The sequence below is a fragment of the Dama dama genome, chromosome 10 (genome assembly GCF_033118175.1).
Source record: "Dama dama isolate Ldn47 chromosome 10, ASM3311817v1, whole genome shotgun sequence".
NCBI classification, from domain to species: domain Eukaryota; kingdom Metazoa; phylum Chordata; class Mammalia; order Artiodactyla; family Cervidae; genus Dama; species Dama dama.
Window position 1 is genome coordinate 37,155,249 of NC_083690.1, and position 20,294 is coordinate 37,175,542.

The 20,294-nt window shown below is 38.6% G+C and overlaps 1 protein-coding gene across 2 annotated transcripts in view; it reads right to left on the reverse strand.

Moving 5' to 3' along the window:
• Positions 1 to 20,294, reverse strand: part of LOC133063811 (cytochrome P450 3A24-like) — a 51,926-nt gene that overhangs the window by 3,240 nt on the left and 28,392 nt on the right. For both annotated transcript variants that reach the window (XM_061153640.1, XM_061153641.1), the window contains 5 exons: positions 17,801 to 17,949; positions 10,262 to 10,389; positions 9,111 to 9,177; positions 5,366 to 5,526; positions 1,939 to 2,165 (listed from right to left, as the gene is read on the reverse strand). In XM_061153640.1, coding sequence (XP_061009623.1) covers positions 1,939 to 2,165; positions 5,366 to 5,526; positions 9,111 to 9,177; positions 10,262 to 10,389; positions 17,801 to 17,949 — 732 coding nt within the window. The remainder of the gene's footprint in view (positions 1 to 1,938; positions 2,166 to 5,365; positions 5,527 to 9,110; positions 9,178 to 10,261; positions 10,390 to 17,800; positions 17,950 to 20,294) is intronic.

The following is a 20,294-nucleotide window of genomic DNA, read 5'->3' on the forward strand; positions in this document are numbered from 1 at the left end:
CCCCTTCTCTTGTGTTTGTGTGTCTCTTCCTCCCACATACAGAGGATGTTGAAGTCAATAGATTTATGTGGGCTTATGACTCAATTCTACTCTGGTTCAATCACTGATTTCTATGTCTATCATTTCCACAGATCTATAAAGTCCTTGATGGTTAGACCTCTGCTCAATTCAAATTTGACTCCTCAATACTTGAATATATTAAGAAAATATGTGGATTTGGGGTAAGTAATAATGGCATCGTGGTTCTGTGTATTTTAGAGTCCCTATTTTGGAGACTATTCTGGAATATTTACAGACAATGTGATTTCAGATGCATGGAGAATTAGTCGAAGGGCATCATGTGAGTGATGCAGACCTGGTTGATGGCTGTTGATCAGGGAATGGGCACAAACAGATACATTAAACATGATTCATAGACATGTGCCCATAGAATATACAGTGTATATGTCCAAAACTCTTAATAATGGGCTTTAACATTTGGATTTCTCACTCCCTGGCCCAGTCCCTGCCACCCACAGGTGAGCACTACATCTCTGCTTGACGGCTGAATGAATCAAAGGGAAGTACAGTGCGTGGTCTCTGGTTTCAGGTTCCCGAGGTTGTAGGAGGGGGAGCTGCTGAGCTTGAGAGAGACACTGAGGTTCGCTGGTCCAGGACGGAGGACTTGGTGGACTCTGACTCTTCTTTCAACAATGTTACATGTACAGGTTATGCTAGGGCTAGGGACACCAGGGTGAACAAGACACAGTCCCTGCTGTCAGGGAGCTTATAGTCAGGGGCTCATAAAGGGCTAGATCCAGCTAGTGCACTAAAATGTTCAATCCAAATCTTGCTCATCGTAAAATAAATGGGAGAGCATCAACTCTCTCCAGAGTCCAATCTGTGCCCAAACCAGACCCTGACTCTGAATTCCCAGAAGACAATATTAACCCCTCCAAGGAGGAAGTCTAGACATCTAGAGACCAGAGAACTTCTCTCTGAAAGGTCACCAAACACTGAGGCAGAAGGGAGCTGACTCAGGTCTGCAGCCACAAGCTGAACGAGGGCACCTGTGTCTCCATCCTCACTGAGGCTGCTGGAACCATCAGGTATGAGACCTCTAGGTCCTCAGCCTACAGTCCCACAATAATAATAGAGGAAACGGCAGCCAATGTTTAAAACAATGGAAATATGGGAATGTTAGTGATGAATTCAAAGAACTAAGGAGAACAGACCGACAGACTTTAAGGAATAAAAACCAACACACCTAAAATAATATAGCTGTTAAGTGAATTATAGCAGATGCAAGACATATAAATATATTTAAAAAACACAGAATGTTGTTTATAGTTTACTGTTAAATAAAGTAAGCAATTGAAAATCAGACTATATATAATGCCATTCTGACAATGGGTATATGCATAGAAAAATGTCCACAGGACTTACATTCCACTATTAATGAGGCCCATCTTAAGTTACTGGGCTTCCATGATGGCTCAGAGGTAAAAAAAAAAATCCATTTGCCAATGCACAAGATATGGGTTCAATCCCTGGGTCAGGAATATCTCCTAGAGAAGGAAATGGTAACCCACTCCAGTATTCTTGCCTGGAAAATCCCACAGACAGAGGAGACTGGTGGGACACAGTCCATGAGGTTGCAAAGAGTCGGACACAACTTAGTGTTTAAACAACAGCAAAGCTTAAGGTATTGAGAATGTACAAAGCTAAAATTTTTTTTTTCTAGTTTACAGTTGGTAAAATTTTAAATTTTAATTATTATTTAATTTTAATTATTACTTAATCAAATAATATTCTTGGAATAAGAAAAGACATTTAACAATAAAAAGGTGTAAAATAAAGTGATTATATAGTAACACATTTGTTACCCATAATGAGAGTCACCAGAATATGCTCTGAGCAACTGGATCAGAGGGGGTCCCCTTCCCTGGAGTCTTGTACCTTTCAGGACGGAACTCCTCAGGCTCTGGCCAGAGCTGTGGGTCTCTGTGAAGCACGGAGATTGGCACTGCCACTGTTGTCCCTTTGGGAATGGACACCCCATGGATTTCCACATCCTTCTTACAGAACCTATCAATTCTAACAGCAATTGGGAACATTCTGAGAATCTCATTCACCACCATGTCAAGATACTCCATCTGTGCCAGGACATCGTAGGTTGGAGGCGCCTGGGAAGAAAGAGAAAGACTTTGATAAATTAAGATATCAGGTTAACCTTCATCTCCATCTATGTAGGCCTAGTGAAATGTTAGGAACTCCAGGGAATAATTTAAATTGGTAAAGAACATTAGCATTTATAGACATTTTACATGTCATTTGACCTCTCAACACCCATTGAGATGGGCAGTAGTCATGACAATGGAAGAACACTGGAACAATTCTCTAGTTTGTGAAACACCACAGGTTATCATGGAGTGTATCTTCTCTCTCATGAGAACAAACATGACCAAGACTAGGACCCTTGCTCTTAAGTGAAATAGGCCACAGTCACTGTTTCTTTTTGAAAGTGAGGCCACACATCTGTACCAAGGAAAGAATGTATAAAAGAGCAAATCCCCTATTCAACATGAAGGTTCTTAGTTGAAGACTCCTGATTGCTCATTCTCTTCATTATACACATACAGTCTGGAAACAATATATGAAAACTCTATAAATAATTGGGGAGAAACGAGTTCCTTTCTGAACCAAATCCGCAAATGAAGAGTATGAATGAGAACACAATTTCGGACACAAGGAAGTTACAAAAGGATCAGAACCCCACCATCTGCTGCTAGAAGGGCCTCTTATTATTCCTACAGGTGTGACCCTAAGGTCTGAAGGTCTAAACAAGCCATTGCAGCCCCAGGGGCCAGGTCTCTGCACACCACAAAGAACTCCAGCTTTGGCTGAGATCTGAGACCACTGGGGGGTGATACATGGCTGTCACGTGGGGTTGTAGTTAAGGAGCAACATTGTAGAGGGTAAGAGTGGCTCAGGAGCCAACACCCTGGATCACAGCTTGACTTGATCACCACCACGTACACAACTAGTGTCTGGAAGTATTTCGTCTCCCTGTAGCTCAGGTTTCTCATGTGTCACATGGAGAGAGAGGGAGCTGACCCTCCAGAGGGTTGTGTGGCAGAGACACTCACTGCTCACCCAGCATCCATGTAGTCTACATGTTTCCCAGCACACTTGAGGTTATGGCCAAATCACCCTTGCCAACAGGCTGTGAACTTAGGTGATTATGTCAGTTCAGAGACAAATCAGTAGAAAACCCAGTAAGCAGCTCTTGAGGTCCTTATTCCACAGATGACAAGAAGGCCTCATGTTTCAGATAAGGCAATTATAAGACGGTGAAGGCTCTGAGTCAGTTTTCCTGGGTGACTCTATGAAGCAGAGCTGTCCACTCCATCCTCCACTAACAATCCATGTTCAGCGTGTACACGTGGGTGATGGAAAACTTTGCTATGAAAGCCCCTGAGATCCCAGGGCTTGTCTGTTACTGAGGTATAAGCTAGCCTCTCCTGACTAATAAAGAATTTCTTGAAAATTAAACATATTTATAAAGTATTTACAACAGACATATAAAGTAAGAAGCACATATCAGCCAATAGTACTAGTATTATTAGTATTCTTATAAAAAGGAGAGAATGCAATGCCTTAGCTAGCCTTGGTCTGTTAGTGGCCTTTTGATCTTCTTGTAATCAAAAGAATCCCAATATGGGGTTTACCAGAGAAGAAACATCATCTCTAATTTATGCAGGCCCTACAAAGTATTCGAAGGAGCTAGGATTCTGAAATGTCGTAAGACTGGTCCAAAACCAGTCAGGTCTCATACTCATGTCCTGTTTCCTACCGTATATCCTTTCTTGTACACCAGGCTCCACCTAGTCTAAAGTTTACACAGGGCAGTAGATTGAATTAATGGTCCCAATTCTCCACCATTTCCTCTGTTCATTCCCTTTGCCATTAACTCTGCGATGCCCTCCCATTCTAACTCAGGTTGGTCAGGTGGCTCACGTTGAGCCAGTGGAATATTGGCTATGCGTGATGCTAGCAGAGTTTTGAAGGTTGAAGGGATTAGGGATTAGGCCTCTTGCTCATGACATCTACTGCTGCCCTGAGAAGCAAACATGTAGAGATGGAGACATGTGAGGAGCATGTGTGGAGCTGAGTCAGTCCAACTGTTAGGGGAAGCACAATGACTGAAACCGCACACCCTGGCCAGGTGCCATAGTAACCATTTGCATGAGTTGTTTTACGACAGAAGGTCCTGGTAAGGAACACGGAACTAATCAGCCACCACCAACCGGAAGAGTTCAGGAAAGGTCAAAAGGAGACACCACATGTCCAACCACCTCCCAGAATCCTTCTCTCTAGCATCCATCTTGGCTGAATAAGGAATGTACCACCAGGAAGGACTCTGAGTCAGAATGATTGGCTAATGACAACCTGGGAACTAATCCCATCACCATAAAACCCGAGACTGCAAGCCATGAGACAGAGCAGTTCTCCTGGGTTACCTTACCCTCCTGCTCTCCACCCGGGTGCCCTTTCCCAACAAAATCTCTTGCTTTGTTAGCACATGTGTCTCCTCGGGCGATTCATTTCTGAGTGTTCGACAAGAGCCCAGTTTCGGGCCCTTGAAGGGGTCCCCCTTCCTGCAACATAACCACTTAGTGAAGGCCAGCCTAGATCCACCACAGACCACAGCCCAGACCACAGCAAGTCCAGCCAATATCAACAGATAACTATGCAGACACCATGAACTTGGGCAAACTCCAGGAGATAGTGAGGGACAGGGAAGCCTGGCGTGCTGCAGTCCATGGGGTCACAAAGAGTCCGACACAATGTAGTGCCTGAACAACAAATGCAGACACCAGAGAAATAAATTGTTACTGCTAGATGCTACTGAAGTTCTGTGAATTTTACTTGGCATTATTCTGATAACTGACACCACAGGACCAGCACTTTTTTCAAAGTACTTATATTGCTGTGAGTAGCACGAACTACTTATGTTTTCTCCCTTTGCTTTGTATCCTTTAGATCCTTCCTAAATGTGCTGTGCTCAATAACTTAGTCTTCTCTGACTCTTTACAATCTCATGAACTGTAGCCCACCAGGCTCCTCTGTCCATGGGATTTCCAAGGCAAGAATACTGGAGTGGGTTGCCATTTCTGACTCCAGGGTATCTTCTCAACCCAGGTATCAAACCCGCATCTCCTGCATTGGAAGAAGGATTGGATTTTTTCCCACTGCACCACCTGGGAAAGGAGGCAAATGATTTAATGCTTATGCTTTTGGCAGAAATCTCCTAAGAAGTGATGAGAAGACCATCATGCTCACGCTTCACCTTCCCCCTCTCTCTCTGGATATCATCACTCACCTTATTGGGGAAAGTTGCATCAATTTCCTCCTGCAGCTTCTGCTGGACATCAGGGTGAGTGGCCAAAATATATAGAAGGAAGGAAAGAGTACTGCTAGTGGTCTCATAGCCAGCAAAAATAAAGATAATACTTTGGGCCAAGAGTTCTTGGTCAGAGAGAGCTAAAAAAAAAAAAAAAAGAAAAAAAAAAGTAAAGACATTTTAGGTAAAGCATGGCATTGTAAAAACCATAGTTTAAATGATGAGATATTTCAGTGAAACTCTCAAACCCCTAGGGGAAATCATGTAAAAGTAATTCAGAATCAAATTGAGAGTGATTTCCACCCTGTGTCTTCCTCAGAGAGCCAAGAAAAAGCCAAGAACTGTCTTGATCCAGTTTTTTCCAAGTCTATACTATTCTTGGCCCTCTGTTCCTGACAATGCCACCCCCCACCAACAAAGCTGGGTAATTTCAAGAGACAGCACTTCTGTCTAACATCTACAGTGTTATCACTGTGTCCTTTAGAGAACTGTAAAAGAACTTTAGCTCCAAGTAAAATGGAGTAGCTTTTCCTCCTAGAATATTTTAAATTATTTTAGTTAAGGCACAGCTTGATTTTTTTTTAAGGATACAATAATAAAGCTACCTGGTCAGTTGAGTTCAATCGCTCAATCATGTCCGACTCTTTGCAATCCCATGGACTGCAGCATGCCAGGCCTCCCTGTCCATCACTGACTCCAGGAGCTTGCTCAAACTCGTGTCCATCGAGTCAGTGATCCATCCAACCACTCATCCTCTGTCATCCCCTTCTCCTCCTGCCTTCATCAGTGTCTTTTCTAAAGAGTTAGTTCTTTGCATCAGGTGGCTAACTTATTGGAACTTCAGCTTCAGCATCAGTCCTTCCAATGAATATTCAGGACTGATTCCCTTTAGGATGGACTGGTTTGATCTCACTGCAGTCTAAGGGTCTCTCAAGAGTCTTCTCCAACACCACAGTTCAAAAGTGTCAATTCTTTGGTGCTCAGATTTCTTTATAGTCCAACTCTCACATCCATACATGACTACTGGAAAAACCATAGCTTTGATTAGATGGACCTTTGTTGGCAAAGTAATGTCTCTGCTTTTTAATATGCTGTCTAGGTTGGTCATAGCTTTTCTTCCAAGGTGCAAGCGTCTTTTAATTTCATGGCTGCAGTCACCATCTACAGTAACTCTGGAGCCAAAGAAAATAAAGTCTCTCACTGTTTCCATTGTTTCACCATCTATTTGTCATGAAGTGATGGGACCAAATGCCGTGATCTTCATTTTTTGAATGCTGAGTTTTAAGCCAGCTTTTTCACTCTCCTCTTTCACTTTTTTTCAAGAAGTTCTTTAGTTCCTCTTCACTTTCTGCCATAAGCGTAGTGTCATCTGCATATCTGAGGTTACTGAGATTCCTCCCAGCAATCCTGATTTCAGCTTATGCTTCATCCAGCCCAGCATTTCACATGATGTACTCTGCATAAAAGTTAAATAAGTAGGGTGACAAAATACAGCCGTGACATGTTCCTTTCCCAATTTGGAACCAGTCCGTTGTTCCATGTCCAGTTCTAACTGTTGCTTCTTGACCTGCAGACAGATTTCTCAGGAGACAGGTCAGGTGGTCTGGTATTCCCATCTCTTTAAGAATTTTCCACAGTTTGTTGTGATCCACACAGTCAAAGGCTTTGGTGTAGTCAATAAAGCAGAAGTAGATGTTTTTCTAGAACTCTCTAGCTTTTCCTATGATCCAATGGATGATAGCTATTTGATCTGGTTCCTCTGCCTTTTCTAAATCCAGCTTGAACATCTGGAAGTTCATGGTTCATGCACGGTTGAAGCCTCACTTGGAGAATTTTGAGCATTACTTTGCTAGCATATGAGATGGGTGCAATTGTGCAGTAGTTTGAGCAGTCTTTGGCATTGCCTTTCTTTGGGATTGGAGTGAAAACTGACTTTTTCCAGTCCTGTGCCACTGCTGAGTTTTCCAAATTTGCTGGCACATTGAGTGCAACACTTTAATAGCATAATCTTTGAGGATTTGAAATAGCTCAACTGGAATTCCATCAGTTCTAATAGCTTTGTTCATAGTGATGCTTCCTAAGGCCCACATGACGTCACACACCAGAATGTCTGGTTCTAGGTGAGTGATCTCACCATCATGGTTATCTGGGTCTAGAAAATACTTTTTTGTATAGTTCTGTGTATTCTTGCCACATCTTCTTAATATCTTATTTTTTGCTGTTAGGCCCATGCCACTTCTGCTCTTTATTGTGCCCATCTTTGCATGAAATATTCCCTGGTATCCCTAATTTTCTTGAAGAGAATCTAGCCTTTCCCATTCTATTGTTTTCCTCTATTTTAGTGTCATATCTTTTTGCTCTTTCATACTGTTCATGGAGTTCTAAAGGCAAGAATACTGAAGTGGTTTGCCATTCCCTTTTCCAGTCAGACCATATGGTAGGGGAAATTAAATTATATTTTATCAAAACTTGTTTACAGGAACATAAGAGTACAATATGGGCTACAGATAAACTCTTGCAACTCAAAGTGTAGTCCATGGACCAGCAGCATAAGCAGGATCTGGAAGCCTAATACAAATTCAGATTCTCAAATCTCATTCTAGAACTGGAATACATCCTAGAATGGATACAACATCTGAACTTTCATGAGATGTGGAGATGTATGTGCACAATGTAGCCTGAGAATCATAGATTATGCCCTTGAGAGGCATCAGGTAATACAAGACCTGTGGCACATGTCTTCAAGGAGATGTTTGAGATATGTATAGAAGCTAGAGAAATCAACAAAAAACTTGAAGAGTTGTGATGATCCTAGTCTAATTATTTGCATTAAAATAGCAAAAGTAAGAATGCATCCATGGAAGGATAGAGCCCAATGTGAAAATTAGAAAAATAAGATCCAGAGAGTAGAATTAGCAATGCTGATTCATCCTAGTCTGATGGTCAAACCAGAGAACAAACCTGAGAGAATTTGAAAATCAAAATGAAGAGTGATGTGAGAGAGTAAGTTAGTTATACATGAGATATACTGATATAAATAAATAAATGACTGGGGGAGAATGGAGAGCTCTCCCTATGAAAGAACATCAGCTCATAAATACAGAAGAATGAAGGGTTTAGAAAGACATCATGTTGTAACCATCATAGTAACAATGGTTTCAGTCAAAAACCATCCATGAATGATAAAACCATTGGGTGACAATTTGAAGAGGAACAGAATATTTACAGTCTCAAAGGCTTCTCCCAGAAGTTATGTGTTAATAACAGAGGGGGAAAATTACACTTCACAGTAGAATAAGCTGGTAAACACAAGTTTAAAAGTGTTCCAAGTTAAGGTCACCAACACTGGGGCAATGTGCCCCCTGATGAATGCAGGGATGAAGCCTTGATGCAAATATTCAGACAGAGGTTCTGACTTGGTGGGTCTGGAGGAGCCTGAGAATTGATATTGGAACCAAGCTCCCCAGAAGTTCAGCTGTTGTGATCCATTTCATAACTGACTTCTGGGCATGACATCCTGTTACACTTGCCCTTCAAGCTCTGAACAAAGTTGTGCCTGCAAACTTCTAGGAAGTACCACAGCTACTCTTTCTTTCTGCACGAGTGTCTTTCTTCAATTTGGCAGAAATTCCCATCTGCCTAGAAAACCTCCTGCACATTTTCAGAACTGCCCCCTACCTCTGTGTCTCCCCACTGTGGCCCCTCTGAAGCTCTCCTTGGTTACCTTTATGATTGTCTGTTTCTTTGAAATTTTGGGAATTAATCATCAGCTGAAGAAAGTCCACACGTGGCTGTAAGCAGAAAGAAATTTCTATGTTAGAAAGTTACTTGTAAGTCATAGACAAATCAAGAGTGTGGTATTTAACCTCTTTCCTGAGAATATGGCCCCTTAAAAATTAGAATTCTGGCTAGTATTACCTGAGATAATGAACTAACATTCACCTACAGACCTTGGAGAGTGTGATATTTCCCAGAGAGAAACCCAGCCATCAATCCAACCGCTTTCTAGTCCTCACTCCCCCTGGTCTTTGGTTTCTCTGGCTTTTGAAATAGCATTTTTGCCAAAGAGTTGCCTCTGGTCTCTCCTGTCACACCTGTTTTCTCAGGAAAAGCCCATGATTTTGATCCTTTTTTTCCTTCCAATTTTAATTCTTAATGAATGATCACACAAATTAATCGCCTCACATTTGCAAAGTTCATTGGCAGTGTTTTTGGAAGCATCTTCAAAGCCTTGGCCCTCTCAAAACTCTATACAATCTTCAGTGACATCCTGGGTAAAAAACCCTCATCCCCCTGACCTGCAGACATCCTTGTGCTGGCCTCCAGGCTTCATGGAGGCAAACCTGTGTTAATGAGCTTGCAGCCTCATGGCCCAGAGGATGCCTGCCCACGCCAGACTAGGAGAGGGCTCCAATTTAACACAGAATTCACTCCACCAGCTGCTTGATGGGGCTTTCCATTCATAACACAATCTATAAAATAGGAGTCTTGGAATCAGAGTGATTCTTTACCAGTATAACATGTGGGGAAATTATAATATTGGTAAAATCATTCTCAAACAGTAATTGTTATCCTTTAACAATTTATTGAATGGAAGTGGTAACACTTTTATCTCAATAATATTTATGCAATGCATACTAATATGCATGCCTACTATTAAACTTAAACAGCACTCTCTGGCTCATTTTTTATTTCTTCCCCAACTTCCACCTTTCTCATCCCTCCAAAATGATATATTAATAACTCCCCAGTTCTAAAATCTATATTTCTCGACCTAACTTTTAAAAAATGCAGAGAAGTACACAAACCATATATATACAGGTTAACAAATTTTCAAAACGTGAACACCCTCATGTAACCACCACCAGATTTTACCTTTTGATTATCTTTGAGGCGACTTTCTTTTATCCTTTTTATTGATTTTGTGAAAAAATTCACAACACTTTTTGGAAATATGGTGATATTTAATACTTCAAGGATTGGGATAAGGAATGGAAAGAGTACTGTACAGAGAAGAGAAGGAAAAGCACAGTGAAAATTCAAAAATTACACAACAAGTATAATTTGCTCTATCAATCAGGAAGATACCAGGGTCAGATACCAGAATCACTCCCTCTATGACCTTTGCTCAGACTTCCAAGCCAATGACTGAGCAAGGCCAAGTCCACTTTTGGAATGATCAAGGAAACAGAATTACATTCCTGAACTTCATAGTCTTTTATCACTGGATTAGAGTCTCTTTGGATAAACCACACTATAATCTGCTACTCTAATTAAGCATTTTGTGCAAAAAACAATTAAAGATATAAATAAAACAGTCTATGTCTTTCAACCACAATGGAATTAAATTAAAAATCAATAACAAAAATTGGGAAACTCACAAATACATGGAAATTAAACAATACACTCCTAAATAACCAATGAGTTGTATACTATATAAAAAATACAACCAGAAATTACTTTGAGATAAATAAAAACGAAGTCATTACTTACCAAAATGAATGGGATGTAGGAAAAATAGTGCTCATGGAAAAGTTATAAGGCTATAAATGTTTACTTTTAAAAAGAACAAAAATCTCAAGTCATGAACCTAACTTTCCACCCTAACTCACTAAAAGAAGAAGAGCAAACTAAAGCTAAAGCTAGAACAGAGAAGAAAGTAATAAAGACAAGAGCAGAAACTAATGAAATAGGGAATAAAAACAATACAGATATTCGATGAAACCAAAAGCTGATTCTTTGAAAAGAAATTTTAAGCTAGATTGACCAAAAAATAAAAAAGTGAGAGAAAAAAAGCTCAAATATCTAGCATCACAATGACAGAGGAGAGATTATTATTCACGTTAAAGTGAGAAAGAGCATAATGGAATACAAGGAACAAAGTTCACCAATAAATTAGATAACTTAGAGGAAGTGGACAAATTCCTTAAAATACATGAAGTGAAGAAACTAACTAAAAAAGAAACAGACAATTTGAATTTCTCTATTAAAAATGATTAAACAGGAAGGTTGATTCCTCCAATTCCACACTTCTTTCTCAAGATTGCTTTGGCCATTTGGGGTCTTTTGTGTTTCCATACAAATTGTGAAATTATTTGTTCTAGTTCTGTGAAAAATACTGTTGGTACTTTGATAGGGATTGTATTGAATCTATAGATTGCTTTGGATTGTATACTCATTTTTATTATATTGACCCTTCCAAACAAAAAACGTGATATATTTTGCCACCTATTCGTGTTATCTCTGATTTCTTTCATCAGTGTTTTATAGTTTTCTGTATATACCTCTTTTGTTTCTTTTGGTAAATTTATTCCTAAGTATTTTATTACTTTCATTGAAATGGTGAATTGAATTGTTTCTTTAATTTCTCTTTCTGATCTTTCATTGTTAGTGTATAGAAACGCAAGGGATTTCTTTTTTTTCCCCAACATGAACATATATGCATTTATGTGTTGATTATAAAAATGAATACCTGGGATTAAAGTCTACACTTACAAATGTTATAACAGAGTACAACTAGCTGTATACAGGAATATTATAAAGCATGACTGATAATAATACTTCAGTAATAATGGTATTGTCTTCTTGTAGTTTATGGAATAATGGTAGAGCCTAAGGTACAGTGCTTTTAGAGTTTTTATTTTTCTTTTTTCTACAATTGTGCTTCTATTTCTTAATCTACTACTGATCCTGAGAGTTTTACCTGACAGCCATTAAAAATTATATAATTTAGTCTTCCACATTACTCTGAAATCTAACTTGGAAACAAATATTTCCTAAAAAGCAATTACATATTTCAGTGTTTATTATACTTGCTCTACATATATTATAAAAGTTGAGTGCTTTATGTCAGAGAAGTTAATCTGAAATCATTCTTAGTTAAATTCATCATTCTCTGTACTTGTTAGAACAAGTAAAATGAAATGGTAGGAACATTAAAGGTAGAGCATTGTTATTTGGCAAACTATGGCAAACTATGAAAATTAACATTTACAAAGTACTTCACTGTGTTTACATTTTATTATTGTTTAGCTATAATAAAGGTGGAAATGTGAAAATATTCCAAGTGGTTATATCTTTTAAAAAAATTAATTAATTTATTTTAATTAGAGGCTAATTACTTTACAATATTGTAGTGGTTTTGCCATACATTGACATGAATCTGCCATGGGTGTACATGTGTTCCCCATCCTGGACCCCTCCCTCCCACCCCATCCCTCAGGATCATCCCAGTGGACCAGCCCTGAGCACCCTGTCTCATGCACCAAACCTGGACTGGCGATCTATTTCACATATGATAATATACATGTTTCAATGCTATTCTCTCAAATCATCCTACCCTCACCTCCTCCCACAGAGTCCAAAAGTCTCTTCTTTACATCTGTGTCCATTTTGCTGTCTTGCATATAGGGTCATTGTCACCATCTTTCTAAATTCTATATATATGCATTAATATACTGTATTGGTGTTTTTATTTCTGACTTACTTCATTCTGTATAATAGGCTCCAGTTTCATCCACCTCACTAGAACTGATTCAAATACATTCTTTTTAATAGCTGAGTAATAGGAATACAAGGGATTTTTTGTGTATTAATTTTATATCCTGCAACTTTACTATATTCATTGATTAGCTCTAGTAATTTTCTGATGGCATCTTTAGGGTTTTCTAAGTAGAGGATCATGTCATCTGCCAACAGTGAGAGCTGTATTTTTTCTCTTCCAGTCTGGATTCCTTTTATCTCTTTTTCTCTGATTGCTGTTGCTAGGACTTTCAAAATTATGTTGAATAGTAGTAGTTAGAGGGGGAACCCTTGTCTTGTTCCTGATTTTAGAGGAAATGCTTTCAAATCAATCTTAAGAAAGAAGAATGGAACTGGAGGAATCAACCTTCCTGACTTCAGACTATACTACAAAGCTACAGTCATCAAGACAGTATGGTACTGGCACAAAGACAGAAATATAAATGAACTGAACAAAATACCAGAATACCAGACCACCTGACCTGCCTCTTGAGAAACCTGTATGCAGGTCAGGAAGCAACAGTCACAACTGGACATGGAACAACAGACTGGTTCCAAATAGGAAAAGGAGTACATCAAGGCTGTATATTGTCACCCTGCTTATTTAACTTATATGCAGAGTACATCATGAGAAACGCTGGGCTGGAGGAAGCACAAGCTGGAATCAAGATTGCCGGGAGAAATATCAATAACCTCAGATATGCAGATGTCACCACCCTTATGGCAGAAAGTGAAGAAGAACTAAAGAGCCTCTTGATGAAAGTGAAAGAGGAGAGTGAAAAGGTTGGTTTAAAGCTCAACATTCAGAAAACTAAGATCATGGCATCTGGTCCCATCACTTCATGGGAAATAGATGGGGAAACAGTGGAAACAGTGGCTGACTTTATTTTTCTGGGCTGCAAAATCACTGCAGATGGTGACTACAGCCATGAAATTAAAAGACGCTTACTCCTTGGAAGGAAAGTTATGACTAACCTAGATAGCATATTAAAAAGCAGAGACATTACTTTGTCAACAAAGGTCCGTCTAGTCAAGGCTATGGTTTTTCTAGTGGTCATGTATGGATGCGAGAGTTGGACTGTAAAGAAAGCTGAGCACCGAAGAATTGATGCTTTTGAACTGTTGGAGAAGACTCTTGAGAGTCCCTTGGACTGCAGGGAGATCCAACCAGTCCATCCTAAAGGAGATCAGTCCTGGGTGTTCATTGGAAGGACGAATGTTGAAGCTGAAACTCCAATACTTTGGCCACCTGATGAGAAGAGTTGACTCATTTGAAAAGACCCTGATGCTGGGAAAGATTGAGGGTGGGAGGAGAAGGGGACAACAGAGGATGAGATGGTTGGATGGCATCACCGACTCAATGGACATGAGTTTGAGTAAACTCTGGGAGTTGGTGATGGACAGGGAGGCCTGGAGTGCTGCTATTCATGGGGTCGCAAAGAGACACGACTGAGCAACTGAACTGAACTGAAGAAAATAGAATGTCCAGAGATAAATCCATGCACCTATAGACACATTATCTTTGACAAAGGAGACAAAAATACACAGTGGAGAAAAGTCAGTCTCTTCAACATGTGGTCCTGGGAAAACTGGTAAACTACATGTAAAAGGATGAAACTAGAACACTTTCTAACACCATACACAAAAATAGATGGATTAAAGGCCTACACCAGAAACTATAAAACTCCTAGAAGAAAACTCAGGCAGAACACACTCTGACATAAATCACATCAAGATCCTCTATGATCCACCTCCCAGAGTAATGGAAATAAAAACTAAAATAAATGAATGAGATCTAATTAAACTTAAAAGCTTTTGCACAATGAAGGAAACAAGCATGGTGAAAAGACAGCCCTTAGAATGGGAGAAAATAATAGCAAACAAAACAACTGACAAAGAATTAATTTCCAAAATATACAAGCAGCTCATGCAGTTCAATACCAGAAAAATAAACACCCAATCAAAAAGTGCACAATAGACCTGAACAGACTTTTAACCAAAGAAGACACACAGATGGCTAATAAACACATGAAAAGATGTTTAATTTCACACATTATTAGAGAAATGCAAATCAAAATCACACTCACACTAGTGTATTATCTCACACTAGTCAGAATGGCCATCATCAAAATGTCTACAAACAATAAATGCTTAAGAGGGTGTGGAGAAAAGGGAAACCTCTTACAGTGTTGGTGAAAATGCAAACTGGTACAGCCACTATGGAGAAAAGTGTGGAGATTCCTTAAAAACCTGGGAATAAAACTGCCACATGAGCCAACAATCCCACTGCTGGGCATACACCTCAAGGAATCCAGAATTGAAAGAGACACATGTACCCAATGTACTGCTGCACTATTTACAATAGCTAGGACATGGAAGGAACCTAGATGTCCATTGGCAGATGAACAGATAAGCAAGTAGCAGTACATATACACAATGGAATATTACTCAGTTATAAAAAAAGGAATGCATTTGAGTCAGTTCCAGTGAGATGGATGAACCTAGAGCCTATTATACAAAGTGAAGTAAGTCAGAAAGAAAAGACAAATACTGTATATTAACGCATATACATTGAATTTAGAAAGACGGTGCCGATGATCCTACCTGCAGCACAGCAAAGAGACACAGTTCTAAAGTGAAGACTTTTGGACTCAGTGGGGAAAGGTGAGGGTGGGATGATTTGAGAGAATAGCATTGAAACATGTACATTGAAACATGACCAGTGCAAGTTCAATGCATGAAGCAGGGAACCCAAAGCCAGTATTCAGGAATAACCCAGAGGGACAGAGGGGGAGGGAGGTGGGAGGGGGTTCAGGATGGAGGGGACACATGTATAACTGTGGCTGATTCATGTCGATGTATGGCAAAAATCATCACAATATTGTAAAGGAGTTATCCTTCAGTTAAAATAAATTAATTAATTGGAAAAATTATTAAAAAGAAACTACTCAAAGAGACAATGTGAATAGACCTATAAGAAATACAAAGTTTGATTTGGTTATCAAGAAACAACCCACAATTTGACAATGAAAAGCTTAGGTTCTGATGGCTTTAATGCTGAATACTACTCAAATAATTGCAGAATTAATACCAAATTTTCACTAACTCATCCAGCAAATAGAAAATGATAGAACACTTTGAAAGTCATTCTGCAGGGCCAGTATTAACCCAGAGTGAGAAACAGACTAAGATATAACAGGAAAAGAAAACTATAGACCAATATATCTTATGACCATGGATACACAAATCCTCAACAAAATACTAGCACACTGAATCTACTAACATATAAAAAGATGCATACATCATATATAAGTGCACTTTATTCCAGGAATGCAAGTTGTATAATATGCCGTTTCAACAGAATAATAAACAATGACTACATGATGATCTGACAGATGCATAAGAAGCATGTGACAAAATCCAATACCCGCTTGTGATAAAAGCTCTCAGCAAACAGGAATAGAAGGGACTTTCATCAGCCTGATAAAAGGAATCTATGAAAAAAACATAGGTAACACTAATATTTAATAGTGAAAAACTGGATGCTTTTCTTTAAGATTAAGAATAAGACAAGGAAGTCTTTTTCCACCATCTCTACTCAAAACTGTACCTGACATTCTAACAAGAAGTAATTAGTCAAGAAAATTAAACAAAATATATCCATTTAGGAAATGAAGACTAAAACTCATCAGATAACATGATCTTGTATACAGGGAATCCTAAGGAAGCCACTAAAAGCCTATTAGAAAAATAAAGAAGTTCAGCGGGGTTTCAAGATACAAGATCAAAACACAAAATCAATTGTATTTCTGTACATTGCAATAAATAATATGAAAGTGACATTAAGAAAACAATTCCACTTACAATAACATCAAGAAGAATAGAATAAGTAGGAATAAAATAAAAGACATGTAAAATTTATACTCTGAAAACCACAAAACCTAGTTGAACTAAATTAAAGAAGATGTAAGTAAGTGAATTCATGAATCAGAACGTTTACATTGTCAAGATGGCACATCAACAGATACAAGACATTCTCTATCAGAACCCTAGCTGGCCTCTTTGAAGAAACTGACTATCTTAGCTTAAATTCATATGAAATTGCAAGGGGCTCATAGAAGATAAAGCATTCCTGAAAAAAAAATAATAAAGTTATAAGACTCACCTTTCTTGATTTTAAAACTTACCATAAATCTACATTAATCAAGGCAATATGGTACTGGCCTAAGGATGAACATACAGATTCATGGAATAGAAGTTTGAGCCCAGAAATAAACCCACATGCCTGTGGTCAACTGAACACTGAAAATGTTTCCAAGACCATTCAATGGGGACAAAATAGGCTTTTCAACAAGTGGTGCTGAGATAACTGGATAGCTATAAGCATATCACACCAGGAGTATTGATTTAAGTAATAGCTGAAATTTATACCTCTTGACTACCATCACCCAATTCTTCTATCTCCCAAATTCTGTCTCTGGAAACCAAAAATCTGACATCATTTTTTGATGAGTTTGGATTTCTTCTTTTGATTCATCATTTAAGTATTTGCCTTTCTCTGTCTGACTTATCTCACTGGGCATAATGCCCTCCATTGAGGTCCAGCCACATTGCTGCAAATGGCAGGATTTCCTTCCTTTTCATGGCTGAATCATATTCTGGTGTGTGTGTGTGTGTGTGTGTACACCACATTTTCCCTATCCATTTATCCATCGATGGACACTTAGTTGTAAAAACCATTGAATTGTACATTTTAAGTGGGTAAATTGATGGTATGTGAATTATATCTCAATAAACCTGTGAAAAAGAAGGAAGGAAGAGAGAAAGAAAGAATGAGAAGGAAGGAGAGAGGGAGGGAGGAATACAGAAAAAGGAATGTAGTAGGACACTTACCTATTGAGAGAAGAAATGGGTTGAGGATACTAAATCTTAAGAGCTTCTGGACATTCTCCACAAAGGGATCTTGTGGGTTGCCAAGGGAATCAATATTCACTCCAAATGATGTGCTAGTAATTACATCCATGCTGTAGGCCCCGAAGACACTGAGTAGAGAAAGACAGACACAGACAGTTAAAATCGGGACCAGCTGACTATCCATATCCAACACAGTCAACAAGAAAATCATATAAAATCAGATGCCCAGGCAAGACAGGTCAAGAGCCACACTCTCTCAGAACCACCTGCTGGATCATGGAAGACTGTCTGCTGCTCTCACTCACTCCTGAGGTGTGTATGAGGTGTGGATGATGCAACTGCCCCTGCGCTGGGGGGATGGGGACACTAAAGCAAGCGAGACACCCCCACCACCAAACTCAAGGAGCTCAGTCACAGGATAGAACCCATAATCTGAGAAAGTACAGTAGTGTGCTTGAGTATGGGCAATAAAAGGTGTATACGGACTGTGTCTGAGCACAGCAAAGGGAGCAAATTCACTCTTCCTGGGGAGTCAAGAAAGGGGACATTGATGTGGGTCTCACCTCACCACAGAACCTGTGCTCAGAGCTGATTCCCTTTTAGTGCAAAACCAGAGTTAATATACAATATCACATTAGTTTAGGTGTATAAGAGCAATTTTAAATTTGTATAGATTATACCCCATTTAAAATTATTATTAAATATTGAATACATTCCTGTTATGTACAATCTATCCTTGTAGCACAATTATGTTATACATTGCAATTTGTACCTTTTAATCCTCTATCCTATCTTGCACTCCCCTTCCTACTCCCCACTGATGACCATCAGTTTGTTTTCTACATCTGTGAGTCTGTTTTGGTTTTGTACATTGATATTTACTCATTTTATTTTTAGATTTCACATATACATGATAACATGCAATACTTGTCATTCTCTGTCTAACTTATTTCACTTAGCATAATACCCTCTAGGTCCATGTATGGTATTGTAAACAGTAGAATTTCATTCTTTTTTATGGCTCAGTAATATTTCTTGGGTGTACATGTGCACATGTATACATGCATACATATGCCACATCTTCATCCATTCATCTGTTGGTGGATACTTAGGTTGCTTCCATACCTTAGCTATTGTAAATAATGCTGATGTAAACATGTATATTTTCAAATTAGTATATTTATATTCACTGGATATATACCCAGGGTGAAATTGCTGTATCATATGAAAGTGCTCGGGCTTCCCAGGTCTCTCAGCAGTGAAGAATCTACCTGCAATGCAGGAGATTTGGGTTTGATCCCTGGGTCAGGAAGATCCCCTGGAGAAGGGAATGGCTACCCACTCTAGTATTCTTGCCTGGGAAATCCCACGGACAGAGGAGCCTGGTGGGCTACAGCTCATGGGGTTGCAAAGAGCTGGAAAGGACTGAGCAACTGAGCACACACATAATAGTTCTCTTTTTAGTTTTTGGAGAAACCTCCATATGGTTTCCCACAGTGGCTACATCAATTTACATGTCCACCAACCTTATACCAGGGTTCCCTTTTCTCCACATCCTCACCAACATTTGCTATTTGTGAACTTTCTGATGATAGTAATTGTTACAGGTGTTGGGTGATTTTGTGATTTTGATTTGCATTTCTCTGATGATTTGCAGTGTTGAGCATCTTTTCAACTGTATACCTTCCATGAAAGAAATGTCTACTAGGATCTTATGCCCATTCTTCATTAGGTTGTTTGTTTTTCAGATTTTGAGTTGTATGAGACATTTATATATTTTTATTAGACATTTATATGAAAATATTTTTATATATTTTCTTTGAGACATTTATATATTATATATTATAAATATATATAGATATATTTTTGTATGAGACATTTATATATTTTTGTATGAGACATTTATATATGTATTTATATATTCTTGAAACATATATATGAGGCATTTATATATATATCAAAAATATACAAGATGATATTAACCTCTTATCATCATATCATTTGCAAATATTTTCTCTCATCCACTCACCAGGTTGTCTTTTCATCTTATAATAATTTACTTTGCTGTGCAAAAGATTTTTAAGTTTAATTGGGCACCATTTGTTTATTTATTTATTTATTTGGTTTATTTTTGCTCTTGTTTTCTTTGCCTTAAGAGTCAAATCCAAAAACGTACAGCTATGATTTATGTCAAAGAGCATTCTGCCTATTGTTTCGTCTATGTTTTTATGGTTTCCAGTCTTACAATCAGGTCTTTAATCCAATTTTGAGTTTGTTTTTGAATAGGGTGTGAGAAAATGTTCCAATTTCATTCTTTTGCATGTAGCTGTTCAGTTTTCCCAACACACTTATTGAAAAGACTGTCTTTAGTCCATTGTTTATTCTTGTCTCCTTTATCATAGATTAATTGACTACAAGTGTATGGGTTTATTTTGGGGTTCTTAATTTTATTCAATTGATATTTTTTGTGCCC